Here is a 21,370-nt window from a genome sequence, read left to right on the forward strand (position 1 = left end):
GGGAGATGGGAGACACCTCCCGCTCTGCGGCTTCTTCCGAGCTGGCAGAGATCATGCTATTGGCCTGGTTCAGTTCTAAGGAACTAGATATTTTAGGAGTCGAGGCAAATGTGAGCCTGCCTCCTCCCTAACCCTGACATATGATGAGCTGGGCCACATAATGACCAGCACCACAGCCAAATTTAAGCTAGATTGGTCTGGGGAGAGATTGGAATTCACCCCGAACCGTTTGGATGAGCAATTCCTTGCGGGTCATAGGCATCTCACTCCTCCGAGCCTTCCCTTTATTAAATAATAAAGCATTTCCCTCTAGCAACCAGTTACGCTACTGTTAGGGGGCTGGCTGAGAACAGCTATGTGAGGACGTCCTGGTTTGAGAATCTCGGCTAAGAGAATTAAGAAGCTAAACCTAATCTTGGTCCCCCCCCCCCCCCCCCCCCATCTCCATCTCTGAGGGGTGTTGGGGCACAAGAGGCTGTTTGAACTTTACAACAACAGTGGTAAAAGACCATCACCTATTCTCCCAAAAAAAAAAAAGAGTGTGACATATCTTCCATATGAGAAGGTGCAGGAGATTGATTTGGGGATTTTTCGTGGAATGTGTGTTCACCAGGGAGGAACTGCATTAGTCTGGGATTACAGGAGAATTTGCCTGATTAACACAAATGTTGGGAAGCGGCAGTTGAGGTCGAGTTACTCCCTCCTGTATGAATATTCGCCCCTCCAGACATGGATGACGAAATTCAATAAGTCTGTGCAGGGGTTAAGCCTCATGTGAAATACATCATAAACATTTCCTGAAGAGGTGGAAGCATGAGCACTCTCCAGCATTAGGAGATTAAGAGATAATATTTGTCATGACTGTTCACTTATCAAATAAATCAGACTAGTGCAGTAGTATTGGCTCAGATGTTATTTTTCCCCCCTGAGCGTGGGAAGCGCAGTTGCCTTATGTATATTAAATAAGTGACTACATATTGACCCACTTTTTCAGTACCCCACTGTCTATTGAGCCCTTGTACACATTGGTGATGCCTGTTCCAGTACTTGGTATATAAATTCGATATTGATCCACTACATAAATAGCGGACTAAGATGAAGGGAATTGGCATTCATGCTATCGTGTTCCACTCTGTCATCTAGCGCCCTCCAGTGAACTGGGTATAGAGGCAGTTTCAGTATCCTTCGTATTTCATACGGGCAGAAGGAGGAAGGACGCTGCTCGAGTCCTATACCTCCATCTGTCTGTTATTTTCGGGTGCCAATAGTGCAGAGGTGGTAGCAATATGCTGTCTCTATAACAGTTATGTTGTGATAAATGTGGATGATGGGAAAATAATGCAACTTGCGTCCAACATCATCATTGGTCACTCTTCCCTCTCCGGCACTAGGAGTGCAGAGGTGTTAGCGATGTGCTTCCTCTGTGATCACGTCAATAGGCTAAACAGCACTGGAAGATTGGGCAATACTCTCCTCTTCTGTCGCCTTCGGTGGCATGGGGCTGATAACATTAATCTGCTTCTTGTCGAATCACGTTCATATTGGAGTAATTGGATGGCACTTCCCTTTGTTGCCCCTCCAGTCTACACCTGGAGGTGAGAAGTGTATAGTGGGGGACTATGATAGCATGTTTTCCTAATGGTTCGCGAAGAGTATTGGGACAGAGTATAAAAGCTATAAAAAGCATAAAAAGCTCTGTCGCAGCTAGTGGCCTGCTCTCTCTCATTTGCTGGAACTGTAGGAATGGGCAACTATCAGCCGATAAGAGCTGCCTTCCAGACATTTTGATGTTGAGTATTTCCTAGGACACCCAATTCTGGGTAGAGTGTTTCCCTAGGGGTTAGGCAGCAGAGTTCTATTTGTGAAGAATATTGCTATATTCTTAGGAAAAGCATACAGTTGAGGGAACACAGTTCTCTCCTGAGGCCTATCCTGGTCCTGTGGACAGAATGCTTAACGTTGTGCTCCTTGGAGCAGGTTGCTCCTTTGAATGGATGGCCGCGGTGACCCGAGTTCGAGCCTCGGCAGAGATTGAGCTGTGCGTCTAACCTCTAATCTAGTTCTTGGTCATGTGTGCTTTGTGTGGCAATCCTTTGGTTGCAGTTCAGGGCAGTTCACAAGCACGGTTCAGTATGTTGTTCAGTATGGTGCAGTGGGTATTTTGTTCAGATAGCATCAACTCATTGACTCGTTGCCATACTTCAGGCATGCCTGTACATCTTCAGACAATTGAGGTCAGTGTACCCTTATATACACTGCTGGCACACCTGTGACATCACCTGACCACGGTAGCCAATCAAGATTGGCGTGTAGCACACATGCTTCAGACACAGCTCACGGGGAGTGTTTCCATAGCATCAACTCCATGACACAGCGTCTCGTTCACCTTCTCAGGGAGCCATGGTTACAGTAGTAACCTGATACGGTACAACAATATCCATACTTTCCCTGCACCTGTTGAGGTTTTTAATTGAGATTTATATTGCTTCTACTCATAATGACCATCTGTAATTTTATTTGCATTGCACTATGATGGAGTCCAGTTGCTCTTATTATAGAAGCAGCATGAATTATTTCTTTGAAAGAGGCTCAGTCGAGCCATCTGCACATACAGGCTGCTGTTTAGAGCTCATTTTCATGTCTCTGCTTCTCTCCATCCATTCAGCTTACATCTCCTAAAATAACTCCCTTTTTTTTGAATGATTATTTCATCTTATCATCAAATGTGCTGCAGTCAGTGCAAATCCATTCAGTATTGAACACATATTATAAAGGGGTTGGGGATTAAATACTTAGAGAAGGTGTGAGAGTGTGAGTGTGTGGTGTTGGGGGAAGGGATGGTGTGAAATAAAGGATTAAAGATGTTTGTCATTGGTTAACATAAAACCATATGTTATATAAAACATAAGGGATGATAATAATAATGATAAATATAAGGGACAAATGTGACATATATGTGTGTGTGTGTGTGTGTGTGTGTGTGGTGGAGGGGGGGGGGGGAGGGGGGGGACACGCATGTGTTTGTTAAAGGCAGATCAAAGGCTGATCTGGGATGCATCCACCTTTATTAGAATTACATCATTGTCAGCTCACCAGCCCTACGTCTAGGATTAATGAAATTATTCAGATTATCATATGGCACGCATAAAAGTGTTTTATAGGACTCTCCACTGATGTTGCAGGTATATGGAAAATGACTGACCCATGTTTATATGATAATTTTCATCTTGTGTCTTGTTGTTGTCGGTATGTGTGCACATGTATTGCGCAGTTATGTTTAGTAGGCTATAACTCTAGCAGTGTTTTAGGGGCTGACAAGACTCTGGTCAGATGTCCCACTGCTGTCACTTTTAATCTTTCATATCTTCCTGAAAAACGAGAGACTAACCAGTGTTGCAGAGTCATGTGATTATATAATGCTATTTGTTTTTCTTTTTTACGTTAGAAAATCATTTGGTTACTTGATTATAAATGACAGATTGCTTTTTTATATAGTATTACTGCCTTTTAATTATTATTTTTAATACATTTACATAAATACAAGTCTCTTCTGCTCACCAAGGCTGCATTTATTTGATAAAAAAATACAGTAAAACAGTAATATTGTGAAATATGGTTAAAATAAAAAATAGCTGTTTTTAATATATTTAAAAATGTAATGTTGTGATGCAAAGCTGAATTTGTAAAAGTCTTTACCGTCACGTTTGATCAAGTTAATGCGTCCTTGCTAAATAAATACATTCTTGATATTTGTAAAAATCAAAACAAAAACAGACCATAAACTTTTGAATGGTAGTGTACTATATACTATATAGTGCTTCATATTTATATAACTATTAAATATATAGTTTATCTATAGATCACATTTTCCAACTTGTCCTATTCATGTCCTTTTCCAAATGTCCTATGCTTTGTTTTATCCTGATTTTAACATGAAGTTAAAGGCGTGTCAAATTCATGTTTGGTTCGGTGTTTCATTATCATGTTCTGTTTAGTTTCATTGTCATGTTCTGTTTAGTCTGTGTTCTGTCTCTGAGCAACACACAGGCTGTGTCTGAAATCACTCCCTATACCCTTAAATAGGGCACTATTTGAGGGAACAGCCATTTGTACTCAATCGTTTTCATTCACTCCTTCAAGTGAACTATATTAGTGGAGTAATATAGGGAATAATGGATGAGGGTATGGGGGCGATTTCGAACAAAGCCACAGCGGTGTTTCCTTTCTGAATGAATCAGTGCTTTTGAACAGATCGGTTGAATGAATAATTCAATGACTCACTCATTAATAACTACAAATGCTAAGCTTAAAAGTCTATGACTGGATCATTATTGCAGTGATTATTATGTTTCTTGCATGTTATATGTTTGGCAAGTTCTTCTAACCATAATTGATGGAGTGTGTAGCTTTTCATTTCATAAACAAGCATGTAGGAAGACACATCATGTCCATATTCCAGGATGACAAAGTCAGGATTCATCAAGCTCATTTTGAAAGAAAGATTAATCGAAATTAAACTGCACGTAATCTGGCAAATCTGTGACTTTTTTTTTGATGCACAGCTTGTCAGTGAAGCACGGCTCTGTGATCAGTAGTAAATGTTGCTCCATCTGAAAGCCAGAGGGCGCTCTTGCGCAAAAACTCTAAATATGCCCAGCAGAAGTATGATAATGTTCCAGGAAATCCCTATCGGGCATCATAATACAGCTGTAGCTGAATAAACAGAAGATTGAAATGCTTTGATTGATTAAACATGACTAATAAACACACGACTACGCCAATATGGTCTATCTGAGTTCTTCTCTGATATTTTCATGATAATAAAGTATATTTATACTTCAATGCTAATCGAATAATAGCCTGTATCACTGTATAGAATACTATGAAATAATATGTTCTGTGCCTTATTCTGTGTAAGAAGCCACATCATCTAAAAAAAAAAAAAAAAAAAAAAAACTGACGTTATGAAGTGAGTTTGGAGTAAAAACATGGTATTAAATGTTGTCTTTTGTTGAAGAAGAGATTCATAAATGCTTTCATGTTTGGAAAGATGTTTGACGCGTGTTGCTTTTTCAAATGCACGTTATAAGCGACTCAAACTCGCAGTGCTTTCAGATGGAGTAGCGTTTACTACTGATCACAGAGCCGTGCTTCACTGACAAACTGCGCATAAAAAAGCGTGATTTTGGGTTAATTGCGATTAATCGGGCAGCCCTACCAGGCAGTGTATAATACAATAATATAATATAACACATTTTGTATTACAGTAATATATTTAAGGTTATAGAGCAATATAAGGTCACAGCTTTGTTTGGATTCAGAAATGCTGGGGGTCTTTAATGACGGTGACTGTCAATGTAAGGCACCAGTGATGCTGTCACTACTGGGCAAATGGCCATGTGTCACTTTGTGAAAATGTATCCACATATACAGTGTACGTAAGCATCTTTTACTGTACAGAGTCATGCCAACATCACAAGGACATATCTTACTCTTAAAGGGCTAAAACATCTCTTTCTCTTTTTCTTTTTATCTTAAGTATCTCATCCAAAGCAGTAATATTTTCCATTTTATATCATAATGGATATCAATTACCATTAGCATTTATGTATATATATATATATATATATATATATATATATATATATATATATATATAATACAATTAAAGTCAGCATGAAACGGAAGAGTAGGCCTACATTATTCAAATATAGTGCATCTAGTGATTACTGTGGTATGATAAAATCATCTGTGAGACATTGGCATAATACAAAAATATTTGGATACAATATTGATGGATTCGATTGTAATAAAAACTAAATTAGTTGTAAACATTTTTATCTCCATTTCGAGCTACACTGAATATTGTACATAATATCAGGAAATAATGATTTTTCTGTTTGTATTAAGGAAGGAAATTCAGTGCATTGCATGTTGTAATCTCTACATAACTTCCTTTATAAGTGTGTTTTCGCACAACGGGTGTCATAAAAAGGTCTGTCCAGGTGGCTGGTGAACTGTAAATATGCTTTGGGTAAAGTGGCATATAAAAATGCAGCAAATAAAAGTCCTTCATAATCTATTTGAAACATCACTCGGGCAAACTGATCAACATATTCTCTATGTGAAAAGTAATTCGAAATGTATAAAGTGCAAAAAGCCACAGATTCCGACTGATGTGTGACCTGCTGCTCCGCTGGCCAGGAGGGTATTTATTTTTTCGGTTCACATTCTTTCCATCCAAAACACTCCTTCCCTGCAGAGGAGGGCAGAAGAGGTGCTCGTGTCCTGCTGTACTGTCGCCGGACACTGGAACTGCATTGATCTTTCACATCAACATTCTGGAATTAAAAGTCCCTCAGAATCGGTGCAGAACAATTGATATTTTTGTTCTGTCCTACTATTGATATTAGTGATGTGTAAACCAATATTTTAGAAAATCTTTCAATTGCATATTATTAAAATCAGTGGGTTGGCTGAACAGAATACACAATATTCTGGAAGTCCTGTATTATTAGGCTGATTTCAGGTTTACCCAACTCCTATTGGCTATTTGATCCATACTAGATCCTATACCTAACTAAGTACTACAAAATCACTTTATGATATTGGTTAAACTATGTTTTTATAACCAACAGTATCTTTTAAATTCAACCTAGGCTCACTGGAAAAATGTGCCACAAATATTATCACTTTTGCAAAATCTCCAAAAGCTTATAATTATACATATAGTTGACTGCAGTGTCCAGCTGAAACAAAACAAAAAGTGGCAGTAAAACACCAACAACTTTTATTCCTTTTCATACAAATTTTTGATTACTGGGGCAGATTTGTGCGGTTCCATTGACGATACTATTTTATGACCTCAAGACACTTATAGTGCATGATTTGTAAACGAATACATTTTGACGTTTGTTTCACATTATCAGCTTCATACTGTATGTATGGCTTTTCTGACATAGTAAACTTGCTCAGTAGCTCCCCTGATACAGACGGCACTTACCAGAGTGCTATCAGCTATTTAATCAAGTGACCATCCTGAACCAACTGATATACATCACGAGTCACGACTAAGTGTTAGCTAGAAATGCTAACATTATCAACAGAAGCTCAATGTCAATAATAGAATAATAATTTTCTCCTCAGTTTATATTTATTTCAAGTTGGCTCCTAAATGTGGTAAAGTCATTGACTGAAGCTTTTTGAGTTTGTTCGGAATAGTCAAAGTACATGCTGCATTTTGAAAAGCTTTAAAAACGTTTAAATGATCTATAGATTTATTTTTGTGGGCGAATCACTTGCTATAAAACCCTTGCTATTGCTCCCTATCTTTAAATCAATTGATCTGGTCAACATGGAAACAAAACTAGCCTGTTGGCAATAAGGATGTAACCAAATATGTAAGATATCGATTGGGGGGGGGGTATCACAAAGACACAAACAGAAGCGTAACCACCATAGCGGCGATTGAGAAAGACATCGTCTTTCTCAATCGCTATGGTGGTTACGCTTCTGTTTGATAATGCAGCATCAACTTCTACTAGACTAATGGATCAGGTTAGCTCTGTGTACTAAGCTGATACCCCAGACCGCAGATAGTAAACAGTTCCTTGTTTACAGAGTCTCCTGCATTGACAATAAGGTGCTGGCAGGCTGATTGCTGAACTGATGATTAGATTACTGGCAAGTGTACACAGAAACCTGATCTATAGCAGACACATGAAACAGACCTGACCATGGATGTGTCTGATAAGAGGAAACGCAGCATACACAATGAATGGAAACATTACATGAGTTTTTGTGGATACTAAAATGGGGATCTGATTTTAATATGATTTACAGTCCATTACATAAAGAACTGAGTTGCATCTATAAGGTGCAAAAGAAGTACACTTTAAGTTTTTTTTTTTTTTTTTTTTACAGAAATAAAATACTTGAATAGAAGTGAATGTAATGTGCTCAGGATACTTCATTGCATGTTAATTCCAATTAAATGAATATGTATTATTGTTTACATTTATATTTATTTAGCTGAACTTGAGAGTTCTTTTGTGACCCACTTAAGTAGGACTTAAGTATGTACTTATGTAATTTCATAATTACTTATATTGTCTTTGAAATATGGTTAAAGTGCAATTTAGTGCATTTAAAATATATTTTAGTCTCCCAGAAGTCAAGAATTGGCAATGGAAACAGCAATTTATTTATATAGCACAATTAAATACAATTTACATTGTCCAATGTGCTTTACAGTATTAATAACAGATCATAAAAAACTAACAACAATAAAACCACAGTACAAATATAGATTTGAATAGAATATCATAAAATAAGTGCTTCACCAATTTAAAATAATAATGGGATACAATAGAATGGTGCATCAGCATGTGTTAAATGCCTTATCAAACAAAAATGTTTTTAACTTGGATTTAAAAACAAATAATGATGAGGCCACTCTAATTGAAATGGGCAAGTCATTCCATAATCTAGGGGCAACTACAGAGAAGGCACGGTTCCCCCTACACTTTAATTTTGACTTCGGGATAGACAGGAGTCTCTGATTTGATGACCGGAGTGATCTAGTTGGATGATGCTCAGTAAATAGAGCAGACAAGTAGGGTGGAGCCAGACCATTTAAAGATTTGTAAACAAAAAGTAAAAGTTTAAACTCCACTCTATAATGCACTGGCAACCAGTGTAAATTGTATCCCTCAAATCTCATCGTTGATCACCAAAATGACATATTTAAATGTTTTTTCCTTGAAAAAAAATATTCATGCCTTAAAATAGCTTGAATGTAACTCTACACCCTTCATCCTCAATCGCAGCCTAATTTAGTATGTGGTTCTATGAATATGTAAATTAGCCCCGCCTCCACTCACTCACACCAGCTCAGAGATCCACTCGTTGACGATCACACTTACAAGGTAGTTTGTGACAAACACCAGCGATATCATTTGTCTTTGGTTCACTGCAGTTTTAAAGGCACACTATGCAGTTTCAGTTTTTCTCAAACAGCGACCCCTAGAGTCGTAAATAATTTACTGTCGTAAATACCACTCACGCAGAGCCGTCTCTGCACTCTTCCGACCGCGTTTTCTTCGTCGACTCTGCCATGATTCACGTCTGAAATGCGTGCTAGTGTCTTCCATAGAGGCTGCTTCATATGTTGTTGATGTATGTGATGTCGTGCCGTAAAGCAAGTCGTGATTCTCGCGAGATTTGTCAGGGCGCCACCTCTCAAACCTGCATTGCTATCGGGATGATTCGCCCTACTACGAGTTCGTTTACCATCTAAATGATTTCGAAGCTGTTATATTAAGGTACAAATCTGGCATAGTGTGCCTTTAACCCTGTAAGACCCACCGTTGCAAATTTACAACATCACTTTTAACAATTCAAAAAAAAAAATGCCTGCAAATGTTTTTTTTCTCTCAAAAGAAAGAGAAAATACTCAGCAATGATGTTGACTTATGAATTTGTACATGGTTTGTCTTAGAACATATTAAAAACACCACGTAGACAAATAAACATTATGGTCAAATTATAATCAAGTATTTTACATGTGATTAATTCTGAAGTATTCTAGTCAAAACATCCAAATAAGTATTCTTTAAAATCACACACAAAAAAAAAGTTTACGATTTTAAGTGCACTACAAACATTCAGTACAATTAGGCACAAGTGGAACTTTGATTTAAATAGACAAAGAGGACAATATTATTATTATTATTATTTTTATTTTTGGGGGGTTATAAAACATGAACTTTTAAGTAAAAAATGTTGCCTATGTATGTATGGATGTATGTGTGTATATACTGTGGTGCCATACATTTAGTTTTATTTAACGTGGTACAAATATTTAATGAGGTCATAAATAAGCAACTGTAATATACAAGAAATCAAAATAAATGTTTAATGTCATTTTTGATGAACGCACAGCAGGTCACACTGTAGGACAGTGCTGTCACTGCTCGACATGTCATGTCAACTACCCATTCCCTATATTGCTGAGACACCGAGACAGAGAAATGAAGGTCTGTTGATCTTTGGATGAATTAAAAAAACATCCCTGTTCTGTGTCTGATTCTTCGAGAGCTGTCCAGTGTCACACATCCAGTACACTGCCAAGCTAAACCAAAGCCTGCACAGATGTCTCGACGCCTCCGGGAAATCTAGGACTTTTTCTGAAGGCTGTGTACACAAACTATCCAGGTCTCTGCTGGAAGATCCAGTTTAAGCTGGTTGCAGTGTTTTGGAACATAGAAGTTGGCTTCTAGCTGGTATAAGCTGGTTATTAGCTGCTTGACCAGCAACCTAAACATCAGTGTTAAGCTAGTATGACCAGCAGGTGATATGTTTAAGGTTCACAATGATCTAAAGCTTTGAACAGGTAATGCTTAGACCAGCTCATACCAACTAATGACCATCTTAGACCAGCTAATGTCTTGACTGGACCAGTTAATTGCCAGGATACACCAGCTAATAACCAATTAAGAGCGACTAACGGACATTTTCAATAACTAATAACCATCAATGTTTCACACACAACAACACTGTACAAAATTATATGATCAATAAGTTATGACAACATATGTTTTTACATTGCTTTAACTCGTTTTTTTTTTTTTTTTTACAAGTTATACAATATTCCACTCATTTTTTTAAAGTCAGTTTAGGTTAATGTAATTTAAGTTGAAATGACTTAAACATCCAAGTTGATTGTAGGCTACTTACACATTTAAGGCAGCTTACATTTTTTTGTTACAATGTAGGCAACAAGCTTAAACTGGATTTTTCACCACGGTATGCTATTTTAAATACTCCCAATATAATTTACACGGCTGTAAAATTAATACATGCTGAATTAATACGGCGAACAATATAAAACATGTGGTGTATTTTTATTATAATACATAAATGTATAAAATTAGCCTATTTTAATACGCTCAATGATCCCGCAGATGCAACATCAGCGTACAACATGGGCGACCTAAGACTCATTTATGATTTATAATATTCATAACGCATATTTGGGCTGTCTTATATGAGGAACCTGACCAAAATGACAGCTATTAAAAAGTTTTATGAAAAAAATAAGTTGATGCGGACGATATTTGAACGTCTGACATACCTATAGTGGTGATGACCGTGATGGCGAAGTAAAAGGAGCCAGCGAACCTCCACTGGACCCCAGCCTTGTGTGGCTTCAGCTGCAGCACGACCCGCTCCAGCTCGTCGAAATTGACTTTGCTCAAGTTGTACTTGTCCATGAGCTCTCGCTTCCGATCGTCCAGGACCTTCTTTTGGGTGATCTCCATCTTGGATTCTAACGCGTCAAAAACAGCCGCTCCGACGAGCAAATAAGTGAAAGTGCAGATGATCAACACGAGGGTTCGGATGTTTTGTCTCTTCATGGTCAGAGCGAATGAAATGAGCCACAAACTTTGAGGAGTGATGGTGATGGTGATGGTGATTTCATTGCGACTGAGCTGTTCCTTCAGCACCACGGGTGCACATGTGCCTGTTGAGTCAACACATCTCAGCCTGGGTTCATCTTCAGAACCTCCCAGTGGTGCGAAACAGACAGTTCATTTACAAAGCGAATCCTGTTGTGGCTTTTTATTCATTTTCTTGTCTTATTTTATGCTATAATACAAAAAAAAAGTATTATCTAAAATGTATTGTTGTATCTTGTCGAGGGTGGGTTTCGCAAACATCGGGTAAAGTGGGACATTACCATTCATTAAATTTGCATGACATCATCATAGTGGAGACTGTGATCAAGCGTCAACAACTGATCTCACAAAGTGCATGAAAAATCAACCAGCACAAACATAAGCCTCTTTCAAAAAATTCAACGACTGAATGATCAGTTACAAAAATTGTTGCAAAATTGCATTTTATTTACAGAATCTTTGTTATACTTAAGTGAGACCGTATAGCTTTAAGGTTAAGCTTTTAAAACTGTTCTGAAGGATTATTGTAACAAACATTCCTTCGGTTTCACAGTCAAGGCTTAAGTCTAGTCCCAGACTAAAATGCATGTTTGAGCTGTTTTAACTGAAAGCAAATAAGCATATCTTAAAATATTAAGATGCTCATCAGTCACGTTTATAAAATCTACTTAATTGAACTAAGGCCTAATCCTGGCTTAATCTAAGCCCTGTCTGTGAAACCAGGCTTTATAGTCTGTATATTTCCTGATATCTTGAATGTAGATGTGCTATAGAGGTTAAACTGACAGTAAGTGGTTTCTAGCTATCATGCTGGTCATGAACTGGTCCAATCTTATCTAGATAATGGATTAGTATACCAGGTTATGGGGCTGAAATCAAGCTGGTAGATCTTGATTGAGCTGGTTAAAGCAGTTCATGCTCCAAAACAACAGCAACAGCATGACCAACTTAAGTTGATGAGATATGCATTTCCAGCAGGGCCACAGACTTTACAATATTATATATAAATATTGTAATTATGCTTTTGTAGTATTTCATATATCATATAACAATCTGTCCCACTTTAGCCTAAAAACTTTTCAAGTGAAAGGCAGTTATGCTCAATTAGCACATGAAAATTGCATTAAATAGTCTAATCTACCAAAAACTGTCTTAATTTTGCACACCACACCATATTTTAAAAATGACAACGCTTCCACAGAAAATGATGTTGATCAATAATTGAGCTTAATGTAATGACCTCTCTTTGTATTGTTCGTTCTAATTAGATTCCCTCCGTTTCCTGAAGGATGCGGTGAGTGAGACTAAATGAATTAGGAATGTGATACTGTCAGCTCGGATAATCAGCCCTGCTGGCTCTGCCCAGATTCGGACAACAGATGTTACATAATAATGAGCAGCAAAATACTGCCATATTAATCTGGAGGGAAATACAGAGGCTAATCAAACTAGGTAAAACAGGTATTTTATTCTTCATTTGTTGGTTTATCTTAACATGCCAAAACCATTTCTCATAGTTTGATCATTTAGTCTAAAGACAGAAAGTTAAAGTCCCCTTGTGGTGAAAATCAAGCTTTTAATGTTGTTTATATGTCTATGTAATGTTTTTAATATGCTTTAAGACAAACCATGTGTAAATTCATAAGTCAACATCATTGCTGAGTGTTTTCTCCTTAAAACTGCAGTGAACCAATTAAAGACAGTCTCAAAAATGCGGTTTGAAATCGCTGGTGTTTCTGACGTCACAAACTACCTTGTAACCAATCAGGTCAACGTGTGATCGTCAACGAGTTGATCTCTGAGCTGGTGTGAGTGAGTGGAGGCGGGGCTAATTTGCATATTCATAGAACCGCGTATACTAAATGAGGCAAGTGTGTAGAGTTACATTCAAGCTATTTTAAGGCATGATTTTTTTTTTTTTTAAAGGATGTAATTTTGGTGATCAAAGAGGAGTTTAAGGGATACAATTATTGACTCCAGGGGGACTTTCAATGTAGGTACTTAAGATGACTGAATGGGTCCATGTCCTTCCACTCTACAGTATGATGGTGCTATCAGGTGAATGATTAAGTGTACATGCGGCGACTGTCCATGAGAGGGCGTACTTGCGCAATATATCCATAACATCCAATAAAGTATTCCCAAGCCTATGCATATTGAGGTCATCACATTCACAACACAATGCAACAATTCATGTAGAATGTTAGAATGCGCTCAATGATTTATGGACAAATAAGGGCTTGACACTTTGCAGCATATTTTACTGATTACATCCTGACTGCAGCTTTTTTTGGTCATTCATATTACGGCTATTAATGCAAACACATTTCAGCTTTTACCTTCGGGTGAATCTAGCTCACTCTGTAAGAAGACAACAATGGCACTTGTTTCTATTGTACTTTAACTTTCAATTTCTGTTAGGCTTAGGCTATCCAAACTTCCCCTCCCTAATGCATGTAAAACACCGCTGGCCTGCATGGTTTACCACAGTCATACGTTCCTCTACCTAAAGGGTAAGTTAATGAGAAGAACTCTTCGTAAATCAGTCAAAGACGATATGACAGATTACAAAAAAAAAACATTTTAGTGCAAACAGCATTCGCCCCAGTGTAAATATAATTCACAGAAGCAGAGGACATGTGCTGTTGCTCAAGTTACCTTTGGTAGACTGCGCAGCTGGGCGGTCCTCTGACTACATGAGCTAGAAAGTCACTAGAGAACAAAGTTTGAAATGAGTGTCTGCAAAACAAAACTGTTCAACACACACTGACTGAGCGCGCGATCAATAATGGATTCAGCCAAGCGGGATGAACACATGAGCGAGCACGCCGCCAACCTACTGGGGACAGGACAGCGGTCCAAACCGACACAAAACGACACAAAAACAAGGTCAAGATGCGTGAAAATCCTCTTTGCGGTAAGAGAAGCCTCATGGCACATTATGGGGGGAATAAAAGCCGGTGTCTGAAACTAGGTTAAACAAGCAAAGTATGACTGACTGACTCAGTGCTACTCATTTTACCTTTACGCTTAATATTTTGTGTAAAGGTTCTCTTGTGTTATTTTCTTTCTTTAGCCTATATGAAGTAAATTTACATACACTCTTAAAAATAAGTTATTTATTGGCATCTGGTTCAATGCTGCACCTTTATAGTCCATGGATCCAATATTGCACAAAAGGTTCGATATAGTGGAAAAATCTTCTTTAGATTATTAAAATGTGATTTAGTGATTAGAAAAATGTGTGTTATTTTAAGAACTGTTCACTGAGAGGTTCTTTTAGGAACCAAAAATGGTTCTTCTACAAAAACAAAAAAACTTTTGGAATTTTTAAGAGTGTATCTTCCCACAAGACCAATGTATAGTATATATAGTATAGTATAGTATAGTATAGTATAGTATAGTATAGTATAGTATAGTATAGTATAGCTGAGTATGTGGATAATTAAGTTAAATACTGAGGCACCTAAGTTGTCATTCATCAAAAAAGAAAAGGTGTATTTTCTTAGATGTATTTGTACTTTTTAAGATAACTATATTGTATGTAAAGTTTTGTGTCGCTTCATCTTTGTTTTTGTAAAGTATCTTTAATCATTTGTGCTGTTAGATGTAGGATGTTTTAGGTAGCTGAGATTTAGCTCATCATTCATATTTTTGTCAGGGTTCCCATGGTCAGTGAAAGCCTGGAAAGATGGGAGTCACGGAAATGAATACAATCTTTAAAAGTCATAGAAATTTCTATTGTACAGCAAAAACAAGTAACAACTGGCTGCGCCAGAGTTTTGGAGAAATGTTATAATCATTAACTATAGAGCCAGTGTACCTCACTGTGTAATATAGCATTACAGCATGCCTTTTGATTTTTCATCAGGTTATTCATCCCTATGAGGCTGCAAGTTGCAACAATCCATTGTTTAGATATTTCTAAACCATTCTCATTACAAATAATCAGATAAATTCCAACATGTGGAAGTTTAAATGTGTGGCTGGTGTGTGGTTGATCTTGGCAGCTTTAAGTTAAACTTTAAACGTTGAGCTAGTCTATTGACTCCAATGCTTCCTTCACCACATTCAAGCAAATGGTTGTCACTAACAGATGAATTGCTTTTTATGCTTGTTATACAGATCCATTATCTGTATTAACCTTTTGCTGGATGAACCATATAAGAAGACTAAACGAACTGACCGAAAATACCTGATTTTTGTATAGTGTGACATTCTGAATATAACAAAGCTGCTTAAGCCTTAAGGCCAATTTATACTTCTGCGTCGGGTGCGCGTAGAAGGTACGGCGTAGCATACGCATTGACGTGTACCATACGTCGTACCCTTCGCCGTACCCTGACGCGCACCTCCTCAAAAATGTAACTACGCGTCGCGGCGATGCGGACCGCAAGATCTGTGATTGGTCGGCTGGATAGCATCGCGTTTCCTCCTACCCATTTCCGGAATGATCTTCTGCACTCTGCACCGCCCGCCCGCCATTTTTAAATTCTGAAGATCAGTGAAGAGCCATGGAAATAGACCAAGTGACCGAGAGATTGCTTGAAGAAGTGCGGAAATACAGCCATCTGTATGACTCCTTCAGTCGCCATTGCTCGTAGAAACCTAAACTCAAAACAGCCGCGAGGAATGTAAACACAGTGGAACATTAAAACCCACCCGCGCCAACTAGCGTTTCGGCGGTGTAACTGCAGAGCAACACAGACATTCGCAGAAGTATAAATGCTCACGACGGCGTCGCCTACGTGCGTAGCCTACGACGTATACTACGGCGTACACTCGACGCAGAAGTATAAATTGGCCTTTAGGCATCATGTTTTAATTCTGATCTCATATTTCAGCAAAAGGCCCAACCCTCTATTTAAATTGAACAATTCGCTTTAAACAAGCGTGCCGCACAAGCCCTGAAAAGTGAAGCCAAAACGTCTCGATCGCCCCCCGGTGACTGGTCCTAGTATAGGTCATAAGCCCCGCCTCCCTGTGTTATTCAACGGGACGTGAGACCAACTAAACAATTAAATTACACTTCAAATATCTTTTTTCCAAAGGTGGTTTCATTCATTTGCTGTCATTTTTATCACGCTGATGTAAGTTCAAGTGTCTGTTTCAAAAATAAGTTGGTTTTTAGTTAGTTACGTGATGCGGGGGTGTAACGTCATGATTGACAGCTGTGATTGACAGGTTCTCTGAGCGAAGTAGTCACTGAAGCACTAACGGACATTTTTTCGGGATCTTCGGAGGACTGAGGAGATTGTATTTACTTTATTTTAACAAGCCTCTTGTCGTACTGCAATCAATTTTTAAAAAAGGGTGCAGAATGCACTCTCCCTGAGTGCATTCTGCGAGAGTGAGGGTGGAGCGTTGATTTTGCGGCTTTACTTCCTGCTCACTACTGCGCAGGTCTGGTCCCGAGATCGCTACTGCGCAGACTCAAGTTCCAATATGTCAGCGCCATATTGGGACACTGGCGGCTTCAGTTCTCATCAATGGAAGAGAGCAAAGGGGCGTCGTCCATCTTTTTTTACAGTCTGGCTTTAAAGTCCAACTGAAATCAAAATGGACCCTATTTACTTTGTTAGCGCATATTACTAGTCTTGTGGTGAACAATTAATCCGTGCAAGTTAAAACACAGAAAAACATTTTTTGGCTTCGTAATCTTTAATCAAAATCTGAAAATGCCCCTCCCCTCTGCATTGGAGGACCTTCCCTGATGACGTAGGTTTGACGGCTTGGTTTGGGAAACGCTTAACCACTCCCCTCAAATCGTTAGTCTGTAATGAGCGAGAGATGGAGAGGAGGAGCGCTAGAGTAAAACCCTGCCCTCTGTTCAATATTAGGCTTGTTTGAGATGAGCAAAATCTGCGCAGAACCGATCACCGGTGATCAGCGCGAGATGCATGCCGGTTAGAAATGTGTCCGAGTGCGGTCCGCCTTGCTCTGATGTCATGCTGACGTATGTCAAAAATCTCTCGCGAGCGCAAGGCGCACGTGTCGGATTCGCAGTCGAGCGCAGTTGCTCTCAACTGACTGCGCTGATCAAAAGCATGATGACTTGCTGACGACACAGCTTAAATGCTCATTGGTTTAAACAACTGTGATGTATTGTTCTCTTTTAAAATGTTTGATTTTAAAACTCCAATATCATGTTTTATGTGACCCTGGATCACAAAACCAGTCTTATGTTGCACAGGTATATTTGTGGAAATAGCCAACAAAACATTGTATGGGTCAAAATTATAGATTTTTCTTTTATGCCAAAAATCATTAGGATATTAAGTAAAGATCATGTTCCATGAAGATATTTTGTAAATTTCCTACCTTAAATATATAAAATATTTATTTTTGTGAATGGATGCAGCACTATCGCCAATAGAAATGGACAACTTTAAAGGCGATTTTCTCAATATTTCGATTTTTCTGTACCCTCAGATTCCAGATTTCCAAATAGTTGTATCTCGGCCACATATTGTCCTATCCTAACAAACCATACATCAATGGAAAGATTATGTATTCAGCTTTCAGATGATGTATAAATCTCAATTTAAAAAAAAAAATACACATAAGACTGGTTTTGTGGTCCAGGGTCACATATGTTATGTGTGAATATTCCCAAACTATCTGACAGTGCGATCTCTTTGGGTTATGCAATTTAATTTTTATAAAAAAATAAAATAAATAAAAACACATATGTCTGTATTAAAGGGGTGGTATAATGCCCTTTTCACAAGATGTAAAATATATCTATGATGTCCCCAGAGTGTGTGTGTGAAGTTTTAGCGCAAAATACCCCACAGATATTTTTATATAGCAAGTTAAAGTTGTCACTTTTTGAGGGTTTGCAAAAACGCACCGTTTTGTGCCTGGCCCTTTAAATGCAAATGAGCTGGTGCAGAGGGCGGGGTTTCAAGTGTGTTAGCAGCTGCTATTACCTCACGCAGACACACTAAAATGACAGAAACTGTTCTGCCTTTAATGTTAAAGGGATAGTTCACTTTGAAATTAATTTTTGGTATGTTTTAGCTTACCTCAAGGGCATCCAAGATGTAGGTGTCTTTTTTTCCGCAGAAGTTTCAATTTTTATATTTTTAGGTCAAACCGTTCTTGTCTGTCAGTCATATAATGCAGGTCTATGGTCACTGTCTCAAAGAGCATGCACAGAGTCCAAATTAAAACAATTCCCCGTCGTCCAAATTAAACAATTCCCCATCGTAAGTACACATTGATGGCCTAAGACACGAAACGAGCGGTTTGTGTGAGAAAACGAACAGTATTTATATCTTTTATACGCAGCCATGTCGAAGTGATCTGATCTGACGTGTACGCAGACTGGTGCATAGATATATACACTAGATGTCGCCTTTAAGACATTCGTTCCAATGAACTGCCGTAGACAAGGCGACATCTAGTGTGTATATATCTATGCACCAGTCTGCGTACACGTCAGATCAGATCACTTCGACATGGCTGCATATAAAAGGTAAAAACGATATAAATACTGTTCGTTTTCTCACACAAACCGCTTCGTTTCGTGTCTTAGGCCATCAATGTGTACTTACGATGGGGAATTGTTTAATTTGGACGACGGGGAATTGTTTTAATTTGGACTCTGTGCTTGTGTTTTGAGATAATGACCATAGACCTGCATTATATGACTGTCAGACAAGAACGGTTTGACCTAAAAATATAAAAATTGAAACTACTGCGGAAAAAAAGACACCTACATCTTGGATGCCCTTGAGGTAAGCTAAAACATACCAAAAATTAATTTCAAAGGGAACTATCCCTTTAAACGGAGTTAGATAAGGATGGAGAGACTCAAGAAGAAGTGACAACATGTAGAATGCAACAGGACGTCTCTGAATGGTTAGTTGATGAATTTATGTTGCTGATGTGGAGTTAACTATCTTCAATTAGGATATTCTGTCATGATAAATCTATAAATTGCTCATAATATGAACTGTTGTGAGATGCACACAGAGTGACTTTCTATTGCATGTGAAAAGATGGATGCTAAAGTTTGAGCTGACTCACAAATGTACTCTTATACAACAACTTTTCCTCTTCTCAACATGGACTGCGTGTTCCCGGGGGCGGTGTTTATGTAAATTCTAGGGTTAGTGATGTCACTAACCCGAGAGGAATGTCGTGTAGTCCCAACCAGCCGTTTGTTGTAGTCCTTTTCTTTAAAAGCAAATATCTCCCTTTGCTTTGAACTTTGAGCGTTGTAACTTTGCAGATGTTGTTTATGCTCAAACAGCAACATTACACACTAACTAAAGTTAGAAAAGTGAAATCACACTCAACCACCCCTTTAAAGAAAAAAATATTGATAAACATGTATTTGGAATGGAATTAAATAACAAGTACTTTGGGTGTCTTGTTCATTTTATTTATTTTCATATAAAAGCAACAGAACTTGAATTACATCCAGTTTATTAGCAACACTGTGCACGAGCGTGAATCCCGTGAATCCCGCGATATCCATCTTTGATCTCGCAGGTGTCAGATCCACTGCGAGAAGAGAGATCTGTCCGGCTTGCCTGCGCTTTTTTCAGTCCTCCTCTCACTGCAGCCGCCTACTCTCGCATACATTTCAGGCGAGGCAAGGCGCATCTCAAACAAGCCTATTCCTTTTCACTGGGAAATACGTCACAGCACTGGAGAAAAGTCGTTTGCAACTTCCGGTTCACGCGGACTTTAAACCATAGAATGAATGAAAAGTGTGCGCAAGTTCAGGGCATTCTTGCTCCCTTTCGTTCACTACACAACAGTGAACACTACACAACATGTCAGTTTGAGACATTCAGCACAGTAACACCTGTGGAAGATGAGGAGGAGGAGGAGGAGGAGGAGGAGGAGGAGGAGGAGGAGGAGGAGGAGGAGGAGGAGGAGGGATTTACACAAAGAACTGGAAAAACCCTGCTGCTGTGTAATTGTAGCTAACATGGAAAGAATATTTTCCTGAGACATGCATTCACTGTACTATGTGAAACTGCTGTTTGGAATTTCATTTATTTATTATTAAAGATATACATTTGTTATTTTGGAATTTGATTTTTCAATGGTCTTGAAGTCAAGGCATACACTTTTTAAGTATATACAGTAACGTTTAAAAGTCTGGGGTTAGATGATTTTTAAGAAAAATAAATTAATACTAAGCAGCACATGTTTTCAACACTGATAATAATAAGAAATGTTTCTTATTATGTGTCATCATCATATTAGAATGATTTCTGGAGTCATGATGCTGAAAATTCAGCTTTGCCATAACAGGAATACATTACATTTTAAAAGAGACAAATTATCTTAAATTAAATTAATATTTCCCAATATATTTTAATTTACTGTAATTTTGATCAAATAAAAATACAAAATATATTACTACCCCAAACTTTGAACTACTGTGTATGCGTCCACAGGAATTAAATTCATGAACTTGTTGTTAGTAATGCAAGTAGACAATTTCTGCTGGTAAAGTTGGATGTGTTTTATGTTAATTTGTTGTCAAGAAATTTATTCCCAACCATTACCCATACAATTTTCCTACAATCCATGCAAATTATATTAATGCAATTATAATAATGATTCATTCTTTACTAAATCTTGTAACTGCATTTGTTTTTGTTTCTTTAGGTTCTTCTGCTCGCCTTGCTGGCTTTAATTCTCACAATCATATTTATTCTGAAACTCCGCTGCAGTGATAAAGGTACAATATCAGTTTTGTACTGTTTTTCTGGTGATAATTGAATTTAGGCCAGCCTTTGAATGAAATTGTTTTAATTAAAGATCACCCTTTATAAGCTTTTACTACATATTACATACATTCACTGCCCACTTTAATAGGTACACCTTGCTAGTACCGGGTTGGGCAATGTGCTGGAAACATTCCTCAGAGATGTTGGTTCATA

At 38.1% G+C, this 21,370-nt stretch overlaps 2 protein-coding genes across 5 annotated transcripts in view; one reads left to right on the plus strand and one right to left on the minus strand.

Annotated features, from left to right (window-relative positions):
• The window catches only part of kcnk3a (potassium channel, subfamily K, member 3a), a 334,357-nt gene extending 322,713 nt beyond the window's left edge, over positions 1–11,644 (minus strand). For both annotated transcript variants that reach the window (XR_014200076.1, XM_082146720.1), the window contains exon 1: positions 11,135–11,644. Coding sequence is in view for 1 of the 2 variants with exons in the window: in XM_082146720.1 (XP_082002846.1) it covers positions 11,135–11,417 (283 nt within the window). In the remaining variant the exon portion in view is untranslated. The remainder of the gene's footprint in view (positions 1–11,134) is intronic.
• enpp1 (ectonucleotide pyrophosphatase/phosphodiesterase 1) overlaps positions 1–21,370 on the plus strand; it is a 275,870-nt gene that overhangs the window by 192,517 nt on the left and 61,983 nt on the right. Inside the window, exons 1-2 of one of the 3 annotated variants that reach the window (XM_082146673.1) lie at positions 14,118–14,376; positions 21,096–21,168. The exons of 1 other annotated variant lie outside the window; for it this stretch is intronic. In XM_082146673.1, coding sequence (XP_082002799.1) covers positions 14,248–14,376; positions 21,096–21,168 — 202 coding nt within the window. In that variant the 5' untranslated portion in view covers positions 14,118–14,247. Of the gene's footprint in view, positions 1–14,117; positions 14,377–21,095; positions 21,169–21,370 lie in introns of those variants that run through there. One more of the 3 variants, XM_082146671.1, reaches the window with a different exon arrangement.

The sequence above is a fragment of the Leuciscus leuciscus genome, assembly GCF_965113295.1.
Source record: "Leuciscus leuciscus genome assembly, chromosome: 19".
NCBI lineage: Eukaryota > Metazoa > Chordata > Actinopteri > Cypriniformes > Leuciscidae > Leuciscus > Leuciscus leuciscus.